Genomic DNA, 16,010 nt, shown 5'->3' with positions numbered 1-16,010 from the left:
CCTGACAAGTGTTAAACTCACGGTTTGTTACCGAGCAGGAAGTACAGAATTAAAAACCAATGGTTAGATCATTGATACCTTACGTTGCCTGCAGGTAGTTCGATTCACTAGAGTGGGTCAGTGGAAAGTTATGTTAATGAAAATTCTGCTTAAAAACCCCTTAGGCCTCCTAAAAATCACTCCCAGCACAGTCAGCACACCAGACAGGCCCACCCCCGTGTTAAAAACAAACAAACAAACAAACAAACAAACAAACAAACAGCTGCTGCTTTGGTTGAGCACGAGGTCAAGAAGTTGGCTTGTGTTTAGGCACAAAATTGAGCCAAAAACCCACATATTTTAAACCATAGAAAATCTCACTGCCCTATGCGATCCACAACCTCCTGGCCATGACCAGGCGCCTCTCCCACTCTCACCGAGGTCAATGGCAGCATGACGCAAGCCAGTGCAGAGCGGGCAAGAGGCCCAGGAGACCCACATACCGTCTGTCTAAATACGGAACCATTCTAACTCGGTAACAAACTGTGGGAGTACGGCCACCCTCCGGCTTTGACATCTAAGCTGCCACGTGACCTCAATGGCCAGTTTTAACTTCTCCACGTTTCCCGGGACCATGTGGCCTGGGGAGAGAAAGGTCACCCTAGCCTATCGCCCACCCCACTCTCCTCCACCTCTGTGAGGGCCTCGCAGGCCACTGTGGCCTCCAGGCCCCGTGCTTGTGCCTAGAGATGCTGGCGTTGCTGGTGACACCCATGCTTCGCAGAATAAGTCAGAAGAGGCCCTCGCAGGCCCTGGAAGCAGGCTGAGGTCTTCCGGGCGGAAATTCTGGTCCTGGGCTCTGGGGGAGCAGGTTGCCTTGAACCCAAAGACCATTCCCTGTAGAGAGGCGTGGCTGGAAGACAGCCAGAGGGAGCCTTTTTGAGTCTGAGGGCTCGTCCCTACCAGATTCTAGCCTCTAGTTTAAATTATATGACTAAACGTAAGTATGACATGGTCATTCATCACGGGTAATTTCCTCAGATCTCTGAGTTACGGCAGCCATCCGGGGTGTGAGAGCCCGGGCCTCCACAGACACTCAGGCTGTCCATTCACTTCGGAAAACAATGTCATGCTTTAGGGTTACATCACTGGACTGGGATGTGGGTGGAGAGAGGTTTCCTCGGTGATTCAAAGTAGTATCTGCTATTTCTTTAACATCCCTAATGCAACTGTGAGGCACATTTGGAACAAACCCCATCAAGGCAGCTGACTTACAATGCACGTGACTAGGGAAAAGTGGCTCTGGACAAAGGAAGCAACATCAATTCTCAAAGCTCGCATGGCCCTCGCTCACAGTCTCTCTTACTCTACCCGTGTGGTCCAAGCCAGGACCCTATTCCGCGTCAGCTCCCAGGAGTCATTCCTTACAGACTAGGCAACTGTCACAGGTGAGATGTACCATTCATGTCTGTATTGAAGGCCATTCTAGCCATCTGAGGTGATTATGGGCTTAAAAGAGCCACCTTCATGCTACTTCTATGACATTGAACATGATAAAGGGCTCCACCTGGGAAAAAGCACAAGCGAATGAAAGGCAGGTCCAGATGCCGCCGTATTCTTCTTTGTTCCCGCTGCTCAGGGCCTCCCAGCACGCCCTGAGCTCCTGGGAGAGGCTAACAAATGGTGATGGCTCTTGGCGTGAAAGGAACCCTCTGCTAAGTAAATAGGACTGGGGTAAGGGTGATTTTCATCTAAATTTCTGGCCGTAATCTATGATATTGTTGCACATGGAAAACGATACGGAATAGGCCGCAATCACAATGCCTCCGCTGCCTTTTGGAGCTTACTCTTATATATTTTGTGACTCTTCACTTGTTCCCACAGCACAGAAAGCAATGTTCAAGGCTATGGCTTCTCTTCAATGCACACAGGAGTCATATCAAAATTCTGTCAACAGGGGGAGCTCAAAGAATAGCGTAAAATAGAATTATTCTGATCTGATGAACTTGAAAAAACAGGGAAGAAATGAAAGGATTCTGATGTGTACTGTACAATTTTGTTATTATTTGTAAAGTAAGAGGAAATACATTCAAATTAATATAAGTAGATAGTGTTAATAAGACTGGTTGATTTTTCTATAGTTTTCCGTCTCTAGGGAAATCCAAGGTTTTGTTTTTGCATCCATAAGGATGACAATGTATTGGTTGTTGAGCTGTTTACATTATTCCCATTTGACTTAGTTGACCTACTAAGAGTTCAGAAGCATTGTGCTTCATCTATTCAGACTTAGTCAATATTACTCAGGGATGTCAGGCAGCATGGAATGTCAATCACAACTCCCACCCCAATTCCAGGGAGATGGGCTTTCATTTATCATGTGCTAATGTTTCCATCAGGAAATGTGGAAAACCTTTATGGGTTTCTAGAAGGTAGGAAGAATAACTCCCACTTTTTTGGTTTACTGGAATAGTCTTAAACTCAAAAGCTCTGTTCACGTGACATCTGGGTGTTCGAAGCTCTGCCCTAAGCCAAGGGTCTACCCTGGGAGAAGGCTTAGCTCCTCTTTGGTGGGGCTGCGAGATTTGCCAAATGATCTTTCCGACAAGATTAAGAGACTGGAGCATTCTGGGAAGAAAAAATGTGGAGCATGAAATCTGACGTGATGGATCTGTGTGGTTTTGTGGGTGGGTTAGATGGGTTGTAGTGGAATGCAGGATTTATAAAGTGCTTTTTTCTTCCAAATAATTCAAAGAGATGTTGCATAGGAGCTGTGAGGTAGAAAGCCAGGAGACAGGAGCCACACACCGGTCACGCCAGAAGCCAGCCCCATCGCTGTATAGCTGCCCTGTGTGGATGGCCTTACACCTGCAGCCTCTCTGAGCAGAGAGCATTGGGCAGTACTACCCTGATCTCTGAGAGGGAAAATGTGCAGCATTTCTCCAACAGACCATTTGTCAAGGATCGCATGTGCGGTCACTGCCAGAATGGACTCAGACCCAGGTTCTCCAATCCTAAATCGGTAGGGCACAGGCATAGGCCAACGGCACCGACGGTCTCCAAGACCACTGACAGCCCAGGGTCCGGCCACGCTAGCATTGACTGACCCACATGTGAGTACTTGGACTGCGTACATGTGTCCTTTTAGTCACCTCATTCCGTGGAATGCAGACCTTAAATGGAAGAGCAAGGTCATTGGTCCCATGAAATAACAGAACTGTTTTTCACCTGTGGTTTTCACATCATCTGTCATGATGTTTGAGACTTAACTCCTATTTGTAGAAAATGAGCAATTTTAAGATACTTTATCACGAAGGAGGAGTGACTAAAGAAAGTATGGCACACCTGTAAAATGAAATACAATACAGTCACGTTAAACCATGGTCTTCAAGAGTGTGTAAGGTTATGGGAAGCTGTTCACCACATGTGGCTAGGTGGGAAAAAAGCAGGTTATGAAGCAATGTATCTATATGAAATGCATACAAAAAGTCTAGAATGATGTGAACCAAAATGTTAATAGTCATTTCCTTAGGAGGGTATTATTATATGTAATTTCCTCTTCATTAAAATAAAATTTCTTATGTTGTCTGCAATGATCAAGCTTTACATTTGTAATCAGAGAAACATGAATTTGACTTTATATCTATAATAATAAAAGCATAATATGCTAATTAGACCAGACGACCTTCTGGACAAAGCTAGGGCTGTGAGGGAGAAGCCCAGGTCCCGGGTGCCTGCTGGCGGCTGGAGAGAAGCCGGTGCCAGCAGCCAGGGGAAGGAAGACCTACTCTTGCACAAATTTCGTGCATTGGGCCTCTAGTAAAAATATAAAAGGCAGTTTAAGGGCTTTATAAAAATAAGATGTTATAGAATTATTTCCTAGAAAAACTCTAGAAGAAAACATATCCTACCTCATTTCCTTTGCTTCCGGCAGTGGACTTCATTTCCTTTGGTTGCTTTGAGAGAGAAAACAGTGTTTACATAGAGACACGTTATCAGCTACATATCAAGTTGGTTGTACCTACTTTAGTGATTTTCTTGGTCACAATTCTGACAGTAACCCAGATGTCTTCCCACTCATGGAACCCGACAGCTGCCCACATCACAGGAAGCAGCTTCCTGCTCGGATGCCAGCTCAGAAACTTCCATCGAGCTCAGGGAGGAGGTTGGCATACCACGGAGACTGTGTTTCTCAGCCAATGTTTTTGGAAAGAGGAAATCATGCTGGATGTGCTCGAATTTATTCAGCACGCCTTTGTACCTGGGAGGGGTCATCTGAGCTAAGGCGCGAGGGTTCCCAGGCCCTGTGCAGCCCAGTCCAGCCCAGCACAGAGGACTGGGAAATGAGTGACGGGTCTCCTGCACAGGAAGTTCCAGGTCACGTTAGAGGACAAGGAGACTTCCCGACACAGAAATGTTCATGATATGGATCACTTACTAAAATAGACAGCAAACAAATGACATAGTGTGTACAATCGCATCTGGCTTTAAAAAGAATGAAAACAAAAATAAGGGTGCAAATCGTGTCACCTCAAGGTGGCGGGATTACAGGTGATTTTTTCATGTAAAATTTTTGCTTCTCTGATATTCTAAATCGACTTTTATATTAAAAGTGATTAAAGTTATTATGCAAAAATACATAAATGCTTTGCAACTAGAAGAGCAGTATAAAAACTAAGGTTTGGGCCTTTACTGCTTTACTAATTTATTAGCAAACATTGTCCATTATTAAAAATTCCTTGAGGACCGAAATTAATCCTAAGCGAAAAAGTAAGTGCTAGCTATCAGGATGTGTAACATGTGACTCCTCATTACATTTTATTTAACAGTCTCACGTGGTAGGAACTCAGTTAAAAGGAAATGCCCCCTTCAGTCCTGAAGACCGAACAAAAACAAAACTAAACACAAAAGCCAGCATAAACTTGTTAGGCAGGTACCGTTCTGCTAACGTGAATTTTGTATCTTTTAGCAACTAGGCCTTTTGAGGCCGACTCGGTGGCGTCCCAACATTCAGGGACGATACTTCCTAAACGTTAACCAACCAGATGAGTGACAAGTTTCTGGTGAGACCAGCTATAGGGTCCTTGGGAATCTAAAAACGATGCAAAGTACGAGAACGAAAAACACGAAGAGAACTCGAGGTGGAGAGGAAGTGGTGAGCACCAGAAGCAACAGGATGCGGCTGGCCAGGGCTTTCTAGACATGCCAAGGCGAACCCCGCAGCTGTCATGCCAGGAGCACCCTGCCCCCCAGCTCATCGGCCTCAAGTGAATGTGCCTGCAGCCCGACTTGCTGTTCCTGGATGTCATTTCTTGGGGGCATTTAAAAAATGAACCCAGGAATGGCTGCCCATTACAAGATGGATTACTTTTGTGATTATTACCAAAATCTAGGGACCAATTACTATATACACTGAGTGGCCAGATTATTATGATCTCTGAACGCATAATAATCTGGCCACTCAGTATATATATATATAGAGAGAGAGAGTAGAGGCCCGGTGCATGAATTCGTGCATGGGTGGGATCCGGCCAGCCTGGCCAGGGAGAGGGGACATGGGCGGTTGGCCAGGCTGCCTGCTGGTCGAACTCCTGGTCGAGGGGACAATTTGCATATTAGCCTTTTATTCTATAGGATATACACTGAGTGGCCAGATTATTATGCATTCAGAGATCATCATCATCTGGCCACTCGGTGTATATTTAGACACTACTTCACTGGTAAGAACTCGGACCTGAGTCTAGCTTCAGTGTTCCTTCTACCATTTTAAATTCTTTACTGATGGCATGTTGTTATAGCTGAACACATCCTTTCATCTCACATAAGAAACACGAAGAAACAACATGCACGGGGTTCCAAGGCCTATGAGTAAAGAGTATTTGATTTGAGAAAGAAAAAGAAGCTTGTATAAGGTTCCTGGGTACAGGTGCTCACCAAATGTCGGAACTCCACCGAGAGGTTCCCGTTGGAAGATTCTTCGATGGACATGGCTTTGACGTGCGTTCCACAGAGCACAAACCTGCGATTACTGGGGAGGAAATCTCAGCCGTTGACATGGTCTCAGGGAAAACAGACTTACGAGAACAACAAAAAGTTCCAAAGTAAAGGGCTTACCTTAGAGTTGAAACATTCCTGTAAACACAAGAAGATTTTTAAAAATAAGGGATGTAATAGACCTACTACAACCTTTTATAATACTTGAGAGGATAGTATGCAAATGGTCATTTCCAGTGTTGAGAGCAAAATTTTAAAAATAAGCCTTCATTGGAGTTCGGTTAAATAGTTGCACTTCAAAGTCCAATATTTGAAGTGCATTGAGATGTAATGTTAGGGAAATAAATGTAAATGTTTGAAATTATTCTATAAAATAAGAACAGTTCTTTTTAAAGAGTCTTACATTTTCATGTTTCAAAATGAAATTAGATACTTACTTGTCAATTGATGCTTTCACCTTTACTTGATAATTTAGTTCTGGCAATTTTATTAGTAGCCTGGAAAGACACATAGATAAAGAATCAAAGGTAAAAAATCACAAGTTCTAAAAGCCTTTTTTATATTTAGAGATGTCAATATATTTATAGCATATATATATATATAAATCAAATTACACCATCTCCCGTTACGTTAGTGTGTTTTAAACATGTCCAAATCCTCTTCAGTTCTCCATGTTACTAACACTGACATCAGCCACTTCATATATATTGACAAACACTTGGGAAGTGTTTCCATATTGCTGTAGTTGATGTGTGTTGGATAATACCTTGGCTAGGTCAGAAAAATAGCTATATATTTTGGTTCAAGACAAAATTTGGGTTAAATGTATAAATATAAAAAAAATCAAAGTCTATTGATATGGCTTCATTTTATTCTTGTACTAGAGGTCCAGTGCACGACATTTGTGCACTGGGGGAGGGGGGTTCCTCAGCCCAGCCTGTGCCCTCTCGCAGTTCGGGACCCCTCAGGGGATGTCCACCTGCTGGCTTAGGCCTGCTCCCCATGTGAGTCCAGCTTCTGGCTGAGTGGCACTCCCCCTGTGGGAGTGCACTGACCACCAGGGGGCAGCTCCTGCATTGAGTGTCTGCTCCCTGGTGGTCAGTGCGCATCATAGCAACTGGTTGTTCCACCATCCGGTCAATTTGCATATTAGCCTTTTATTATATAGAATTTTAAGAACACATTTTGTAAGCTCACTAAAACTAAATGTTTTGGTGATAACTGTATTATGGTAAAAATATCAAGAAAGACCAGGCCTCTGGTAGAATATGGAAAATTCACACTTCAATGCATTTGCAATCTTTAAACATACTCTATTTAAGTAACAGCAAAAATGTTCATAATTTAAAAAGACATCATTTCAAATAAAGTGATTATAGGTCAGAATAACTTTCTTTAGTCCCTTAATCTGGTGAGGGCCCGTTTTTTCTTTCGTTTTCCCCAACTCTTCCGAACTGTATCCTCTCTCTGTAGGTTCAACTCAGTTTCTGAGATAATCACTCACTTACTCATTCATTTACTTTTGCCCTCATCCCAAACTTCATCCATTCACTCAATTGAGCTCCTCATACATATTCATTATATGCTCTAGGCACTGGGGTATTGGGGTAGTGAAGACTGGGAAAGGAAGAGGTGTGGACACGGCTATACATAAAAGGAAGAAGTCCAGTCACATCTATGGAACATAGAGAATGGTGGAGCAACTGATTGGCATTAGAGACATATAATCATAGATACTAAACAGCCCGAACAAAAGGTGGGTAGAATGTCGTGAAGGTCCCTTCAATGTCCTGCAGCAGGCACAGGATTGGGTTCAGGGTTTGGACTAGGATAAGTGTGTAGTGCTGGTAGCAAGGGTTGGTAGGCAATAAGGCCAGATGGTTTCCCTCTCTGCCTTCCTCTCTACCCCTCTTCAGGAAGGGATCGGATTCACGTGATGACTTGAAGGGAGTCCCCTGGTACCTCTCCCTTTGGAATAGAAGAATGCAGTGCTGTGGTAGAGGAGGGTTTAAGGGGAAAACCTGAATACTAAGTAAAGGTTCATCTGTTCAGACAGTGGGGAACAGGGTACAGAGAAGGCAAGTGGGGGACTCAGCAGTCAGGTAGAAGAGAAGAACAGAACACTCACCCCAGGGACTACAGGTCTTTGTCTCATGCAACCAGTTCAGACAACGTGCCAGGGGGTGCCATTCAGGGACCTCTTCCACTCAGAACTCTGTGTCAGCAGTCCCTACTCACCTCCCTTTTTGTTCCAAAGGGTCTCTTAGACTTAACATATCATCTATGGGGGTGTCTCAAGGAAAAGTAGGATGGGGGTGTCTCAAGGAAAAGTAGGATGTTCACTATCCCTCGAATTTTACTTCCCTTTAGTGTTATTGTCTTCTGGGTTACATACAGATGAGAGGATGAAGAATAAACAATTTTTGAAAATTATAAAGTTTTTAAAAGGAACTTGGCCTTGGCTTTAGTTCTTAAGTCTTTGCTGGGAACCAATTCCAGCATGTCATAATTACAAGAGTTGCATCAAAAGGTTGATGAAACTTAGACTCAACAAGGGCTGAGTCACATAATGTGATCACCTGTTGGAACGGCTAAACGGCACTTCCCCCAAACCTGATTGCTTGCTGCCAGACAGCTCAGGGCATTTTAATCTACATGGTATTGCCTCCTATTGGCCAAACACCTGAACAGCTGTAGGCTAGTCCCCAATCTGACAATGCTTCTGTAAACCCTACCCTCTAAAACCCTACCCTTTTGAAGTGTATTATCTCCACCTTGCCTTAGGACAAATTGTGTTAATAAAAAGCACTGGGTCCTGAGTCAAGGGGTAGTCTTTAGCTCCTTTCGCTGAAGCTCCTCTGACTCCCCAATGCCTTTCAAAACTATCTTTTGTCCTTGGAGTCCTTCTTAATCATCTACGCATCAGCTCCTTTCTCCAGATTGCTGAACCCTTCTTAATGCTGGGATAAGAACCCCGGCAAGTCTTGGTGCAAAATTCACACAAGGAAATGATCAAGAATCGTGTGCAAAATTCACACAAGGAGGGCTTTTGAAATGCAAATTGAAGACAAATGCCTTCCCTGAAAAAATTCAGAGGTGATGAATGTTAGCTGAACTTACTATGATGATCATTTTGCAATTTCTGAATGTCAAGTCATTATGCCGCACACCTTAAACTTATACAGCACTGTACGTTAATTATATCTCAGTAGAATGGAAAAGAATAAAATAAAAATGGAGTTCCAACAGTGATATGCGATCAGGGACCCTATTATGGCATCCTATTTCACCTTGGCAGCATTGCCTCTTGTAGTAGTCTAGAATTTCAGCTTTCTGGAGGTGAATGGTGACTAGTGATTTAAAACTGTGGGGCCCTGGAGATTGAAGCATGATGCAAAACCTTTGAATGTTGAAAGACAAACTCATGATTTTAAGTGCCACGAGGGACAACGCTACCTTTTGGTTGCTCCTGCTAATGGAAAGGATCAAATGCATCGATAAAGCATCTATAACACACAAGTCATATCCATCGGTAAGTATACACCGGAAAATGTGGTGTTGAGTGTTTTCTCAGAAAATCCAGTAGGCTGGTTACTGGTAACCCAGCGGGAGACCGTGCCATGCATTTCCTGAATAGGACATTCGAAGCTCTCCCTAATCTGCCCCCAGTCTGTCCTCTCCACCCTCTCTTCTTGCTCACAGGCTTAGGAAACAGACCTCGGAACCCATACTTCCTCAGGTGTCCTCCCTGCAAGCCTGCCCACATCATTCCTGCAACGCCTTCTCCGGGCTCTGCGGTCTTCTCTCACGGCAAGCTCTCCAGCCGCTCATTCCCTGTGCTCGATGTTGTGGTTTCAGGCTGCCGTGCGAATACCCCCTCATCGTCACACTTTCTACAAGAGGGCCCTCACCGTCACATTCCCGTGGGTGCTGACCACAGCTCAGCGCTGGGCGAGCAGGAGGCGCTCCGTGAAGAACAGGTGGAGGAAGGCACAGGGGTGGCGGGGGGGCGGGGGGAGGGGGGGTAGACATTGGCCTTAATCACACGGTGACTGTGGCTCCATGAATGTAGGAGCTGATAGAACGCACTCTGCCTACCTTAGCTTGACCGTGAACTGAATGAGCGTTTTGAGCACCATCGGCCTCTGGGGGTGGGTTGGCATGCATGGCTGCCGTTCAACCACAAAGGAGCTAGAGTCAAAGGAAATGAAGAGTGTCACCCGAAAACACTGAGCATATCGACAGGCTGCAAACCACAGAGGAACAGGATGCTGTCCTCCTCTGAGGTCCACGCTTCCCACGCTGAGAAGACATTCAAACCCCCAGCAAAGCTCAGCTCTCCCAAGACGCCTCACAAATAATTACCAGGAGAGGGAACTGGCCTGAAGACCCTCCCTACGTAACAACAGCAATTCGTTCCTAATCGTTAGAACGGAGTCAAGAATAAAAGCCCTGTCTATTTTTATCCTACTAAACGTAACCTAGAAAGCTAATTTCATGCCATTTTTGAAGTAGATAGTAGGATTTCTGGTACATACTAGTATTTTTTTCCCCCCCCGATGAGCTTATAAACAAAAACATGTTCTCCAGCCTTCATTTCTTAGGTAGGCACTTAAGAAATCCTCGAAATCCTCTTTTTCTAAATGTTGACAAATGAACTTCAGGTGGCTGATGTGCTTGGTTCATGCAAAATGGACTCAGTTGTGGGGGGTGGCGGGGGGGGGGGAGAGGACTGATGAGTAGTGAAGACCAGAAATGTTTCCGGAACTCTCTGGAGCTTTATTCAGCTCAGCCCAAGGCTCACTGTCTAGCTCCCTACCACCCCTTCCCCTTCACGCCCAAACCCCAGAGGGCGTCCCCGCCACTGCACAGGACGGAAGCCGCCGGAGGCATCGGACCATCACGCTTACCTCTTAAACAGGCTGTAGATCAGGAAGGTGACTCTTTCGAGCAGGTGGGGCCTCTGCACGGGGATGGGGTCCCCTTCGTAAGTCACCTTGGAGGACTGCTCCTCCAGCTTCTCCAGCTGCCGTTTGAGCTGGAACAGACTTTCCGCCAACAGTGTGAAGCTGTGGACGCAAAGGACAGTCACAGGGAGTTCCCCACGCCACCTGCCGTTGTTTTCTATCTCCTGTTTTAACTACTAACTACACTTAGCAAATAGTCAAATACTGAACTACATCAACCACAGCATTCCCCGGAAGGTTAGTGACAGCTGCTTACATTCTTTTTTGTCTTAATCCGTGTTTCCCTCTAAGATGCATGAGGCAGTGTTACATATTTGCAACGTTTTCTAATGTAGACCTTCAGTGACGGACAAGAAATGCCTGGCAATGACCCTCTGCCCAACACAGATGGGTCTGTGGAACATGTATGTTAAGAATCTGACACTCACTAAGCAGCAGAGAAAGGCATCCTGAGAGCGTTAAAAATACACGATGTGAAGCATGTTACGTGTAAGAGTCCCGAAGAAGAAACAATATAAAAGGAGCATGTATGTTGGTTGTAAGACCTAGGATTAGCCTGGGACTGATCGATGGAGACCCCGGAGAAAGGTGTCTGCATTCTCCAGCTCCGACGTGCAGCGGGGAGCGTGGGTCGGACCCTAAGGAGGGAGACTGGGGTGATGGAACGGGAAGGGGCCTCCCACTGCCTACCCAGGAGGCTGCCTTCGACAGACTGGGCACGTCTGCCCCTTAGCCCTGACCCGTCCCTTAGCCCTGACCCGTCCCTTAGCCCTGACCTGTCCCTTAGCCCTGACCCGTCCCTTAGCCCTGACCCGTCCCTTAGCCCTGACCCGTCCCTTAGCCCTGACCCGTCCCTTAGTCCTGACCCGTCCCTTAGCCCTGACCCGTCCCTTAGCCCCGACCCGTCCCTTAGCCCCGACCCGTCCCTTAGCCCTGACCTGTCCCTTAGCCCTGACCCGTCCCTTAGCCCTGACCCGTCCCTTAGCCCTGACCTGTCCCTTAGCCCTGACCCGTCCCTTAGCCCTGACCTGTCCCTTAGCCCTGACCCGTCCCTTAGCCCTGACCCGTCCCTTAGCCCTGACCTGTCCCTTAGTCCTGACCTGTCCCTTAGCCCTGACCTGTCCCTTAGTCCTGACCCGTCCCTTAGCCCTGACCCGTCCCTTAGCCCTGACCCGTCCCTTAGCCCTGACCCGTCCCTTAGCCCTGACCCGTCCCTTAGCCCTGACCTGTCCCTTAGCCCTGACCTGTCCCTTAGCCCTGACCTGTCCCTTAGCTCTGACCCGTCCCTTAGCCCTGACCTGTCCCTTAGCCCTGACCTGTCCCTTAGCCCTGACCCGTCCCTTAGCCCTGACCCGTCCCTTAGCTCTGACCCGTCCCTTAGCCCTGACCGCAGCTCTTCCCACATAACGTCCACTCCCCACGCGGTGCGGGAAGAACAGCCCCCCCCCCCCCATGTGGAAGGAGCGCCGTTTCCTTGCTGCCTTTGCTGTTCACCCTGTTTTCCTAACAGCCCAGCACAGGGAGGCGAGAGAAGCGAAGTCTCCGCCCAGGGCAGCCAGGGCGGGTCTGAAAGAGCCAGTTCCTGGCTTTTCCCGGGAAACGGGCCGCAGGGCAGCGCCTCTGGTGCACGTGTCCCGCGGCCTCCGGCTCTCACTGTCCTGAGCCGTGTCCCCCGAAACAGTGCTAGGTCCTGGCGAACACCTTCCTTCCTTCTAGGGCATCGCCTAAGAGTTCCTGCAGCTGCTGCTTTACTGCTGCAGGGGAAGGGGGAGCCGCTTTCTCTCCCAGCACAGAGCTCGGCCTCTGACTTTCTCTCCCAGAACAGAGCGCGGCCTCTGACTTTCTCTCCCAGCACAGAGCGCGGCCTCTGAGGCCGAGCGCGGCCGCTGGCCTAGTGCTGGGAGACTTCTCGTGGGAACACAGAAGGAAACTGTTCTGGAAAACAGACCGACACTGAGCTCTGACACCTTTAAAACGAGATCCCTTTTCAAGTGCTGAGGGCAGTGCTTCTGATGCCCTTAGACCAGGGGTCCTCAAACTGTTTAAACAGGGGGCCAGTTCACTGTCCCTCAGACCGCTGGAGGGCCGGGCTATAGTTTAAAAAACACTATGAACAAATTCCTAAGCACACTGCACATATCTTATTTTGAAGTAAAAAAACAAAATGGCAAAAACACCCGCATGTGGCCCGCGGGCCGCAGTTGGAGGACGCCTGCCTTAAAGAAAGCACATTGATTGCTGGTTTCAAAAATTCATGAGTCTTTTTTGTTTGTTTGTTTGTTTATCCTCATCCAAGGATATTTTTCTTTTTTAAAAATGTATTTTTATTGATTTCAGAGAGGAAGGGAGAGGGAGAGGGACAGAAAATCAGTGATGAGAGAGAATCATGGATTGACTCCCTCCTGCACACCCCACACTAGGGATGGAGCCTGCAACCTGGGCATGAGCCCTGATGGGGAATCGAACTGTGACCTCCTGGCTCATAGGTCAGCACTCAACCACCGAGCCACGTGGGCCGGGTCCGAGGATATTTTTCTATTGAATTTTAGAGAGAGGGGAAAAGATAGAAATATTGATGTGAGAGAAACATCGATTTGGTTGCCTCCTGCATGTGCCTCAATCAGGGCCCGGCCGGGGAGGAGACTGCGCCTCAGGTACATGCCCTTGACGGGAATTGAACCCGGGACCCTTTGTCCGCAGGCGGATGCGCTATCCACTGAACCAATCTGGCTAGGGCTTTTCAGCTTGGTATATAAGAAAGTTAAGCAATTCTTAAGCATTTTATAACTTTCTATGATGCTTTCTTTTCCTCCACAGAGAAACAAAGTGAAGAACATGCGTATAATGACGTCTGCTGGTTTTCAACTGTAGAGCAGCCCCTGCCAGTCCGCCTCCCCCCGGGGGAGCTGGCACTCTGGCCTGCGCGGCGTTCTCCGGCTGAGCGACGCCGAGCATGGGTACACCCTGTGGTTTTTTCTAGAAACGGAAGCCACTGTCTCACCAGTTCTGAAGCTGGTCCAGCCCGCCGTGGAGGGGCCCCCCGATGCAGGCGACCTGCTGCCGCCGCTTCCAGGCCTGCAGCTCCTCCGCCAGCAGGCTGCTCGCCAGCAGGTCCGTCTCGCTGACTATCTGGGTCAGTTTGCTGAGCGCGTCCTAGCAACAGAGAAGCCTGCTGAGGAGATGCTCATGAGACACAACCGAATGCACTCGTAACTCAGCCCAGAGAACACGGCGCCTGACCTCTCCCGCCTTCTGTTGGCCATCACCCCGCCTTTGCCAACCATGAAGGTATTACCGCCAAACAAAGTCACGAGAGCAGAGCCCAGCCCAGGGAACATGCCCTTAACGCCCCAGGATACACAGAGACTGTCAGAGAATGTGTGAGTCCTGCGACAATCCTATGTAATAAAAGCCTAATGTGCAAATTGTCCCCTCGACCGGGAGTTTGACCGCTCGCTATGACGTGCGCTGACCGCCAGGGGGTGGCGCGGTGGCCGTGGGCGGCAGTGGAGGTGCTGCCGGCCCCGATGGGCCCCGATGGGCCCCGATGAGAGCAGGACTGCAGCGGGATGGTGGGGCGGGTGAGCGGGCAGCGCCAGGCCAAGGAAAAGGAGAGGAATAGCCCACAGGCCACGCTCCAGCTCGTCACTGACCTTCCTCTTGAAGTCGAGGCTGTTGAGCATTTCTTGCAGAGTCAACACCTCCTGACCCACCAGGGCACTGTTCTTGTCACCCTGATCTGCGAAGGAAAAGAGAGCGACTTAGCGTCTCTCCGAGACCGAGGTCTCGGCCCTGAAAGCCAAATCGGCGGCCATCTGCCCTCCTCAGAGGCAGGAGCCCAAGGGGGCCCCTGGGGAGATGAGCGTGGAGGTAAGTCTGTTCCCTTTGCCAGGAAGGGTCCCATCCCGGCACGGAGAGAGGGGCTCTATGTCGCAGACCTTGAGAGAAGGCCATGCTCCTTTTGGGGATGGGCCGAGAGAAGATACAAAAGTCTGTATCGTGGGTTCCTTATCCGATCCCGCCACGTCGATGGTAACCCCGGTTGGCTGGCATCAGCAGGAAGGAAGGGGGCCTCCCCTGTGCTCACGGTTAAGTCGTATTCGACTCCTCCTGGTGCCCTACCTTGTACCCAGGAGTGAGGAGAAACTGCCTGGTGGAGTTGGTGTTCTGTCTCCTTGGTCTCATGAACTAATAACAAAGACTAAGTCCTTAACTCCCCTCTCCCCCTTTTATTTTTACAAAATAGGCTAGCCTCACAGTAACACTAGAAGCGGGAAAGAGTTGCAGATTTTCAAAGCATCACTAACTGAAGAAAACCTGAAAGGATGTGTCCTCCTAAATGGAAGACGTGCGAGGAGAGTTGTATTATTTAACGTAAACACCATATTGTATTGGTATAGAGCAAGCGATGGCTTCTACCAGCCGCTCACATCGATGGAGAGTGAACGCCGGGAGCGCTGATCTGACTCACGTATTTGAAAAAGAGGCACCAGGACAGCAGTGTGCCAATTCCCTATAAAACAGCACTGATATCCCAAAAGGCATCCCTGGTTGCTTTATTTATTTTAAAATGTATTTTTATTTATTTCAGAGAGAAGGGGAGAGGGGGAGAGAGAGATAGAAACATCAATGATGAGAGAATCATTGATCGGCTGCCTCGTGCACGCCCCACACTGGGGATTGAGGCTGCAACCCGGGCATGTGCCCTGACCGGGAATTGAACCGTGACCTCCTGGTTCATGGGTTGACACTCAACCACTGAGCCACTCCGGCCTGGCCCTGGTTGCTATAATTCACAAATTCACTAACTCTTAAACCCCATGGGTAGCAAAATCTTGGTTATATAGCATTTTATCAACACAAAACTTCATTAGCTAACATTTTCCCATCTTCACAACCAAGGATAGAACTTATTTTCCATGTAGCTTTCATTTCATTGCATTTAGAGCCAACAAAACAAATACTTGATTTAAATGATAAGATGATTGTTTGTATTCTTCATAATTCTCATGGAGCACTGAAAGATATTAAATTAACTCTAATTGCAATATATTAAGTTCAAAGTAATTTTAT

General features: G+C 47.7%; 1 protein-coding gene across 1 annotated transcript in view; it reads right to left on the bottom strand.

Annotated features, from left to right (window-relative positions):
• STAT4 (signal transducer and activator of transcription 4) overlaps positions 1-16,010 on the bottom strand; it is a 74,943-nt gene that overhangs the window by 14,335 nt on the left and 44,598 nt on the right. The window contains exons 7-14 of the mRNA XM_054722965.1: positions 14,591-14,676; positions 13,939-14,090; positions 10,881-11,039; positions 10,069-10,161; positions 6,408-6,467; positions 6,091-6,108; positions 5,911-6,004; positions 3,888-3,932 (exon numbers count right to left, since the gene is read on the bottom strand). Of these exons, the coding sequence (XP_054578940.1) occupies positions 3,888-3,932; positions 5,911-6,004; positions 6,091-6,108; positions 6,408-6,467; positions 10,069-10,161; positions 10,881-11,039; positions 13,939-14,090; positions 14,591-14,676 (707 nt within the window). The remainder of the gene's footprint in view (positions 1-3,887; positions 3,933-5,910; positions 6,005-6,090; positions 6,109-6,407; positions 6,468-10,068; positions 10,162-10,880; positions 11,040-13,938; positions 14,091-14,590; positions 14,677-16,010) is intronic.

This window comes from Eptesicus fuscus, chromosome 11 (genome assembly GCF_027574615.1).
Source record: "Eptesicus fuscus isolate TK198812 chromosome 11, DD_ASM_mEF_20220401, whole genome shotgun sequence".
In the NCBI taxonomy this organism is placed as follows: domain Eukaryota; kingdom Metazoa; phylum Chordata; class Mammalia; order Chiroptera; family Vespertilionidae; genus Eptesicus; species Eptesicus fuscus.
The sequence above is the reverse complement of the archived record's forward strand: the minus strand, read 5'-3'. Positions and strand labels throughout refer to the sequence as shown.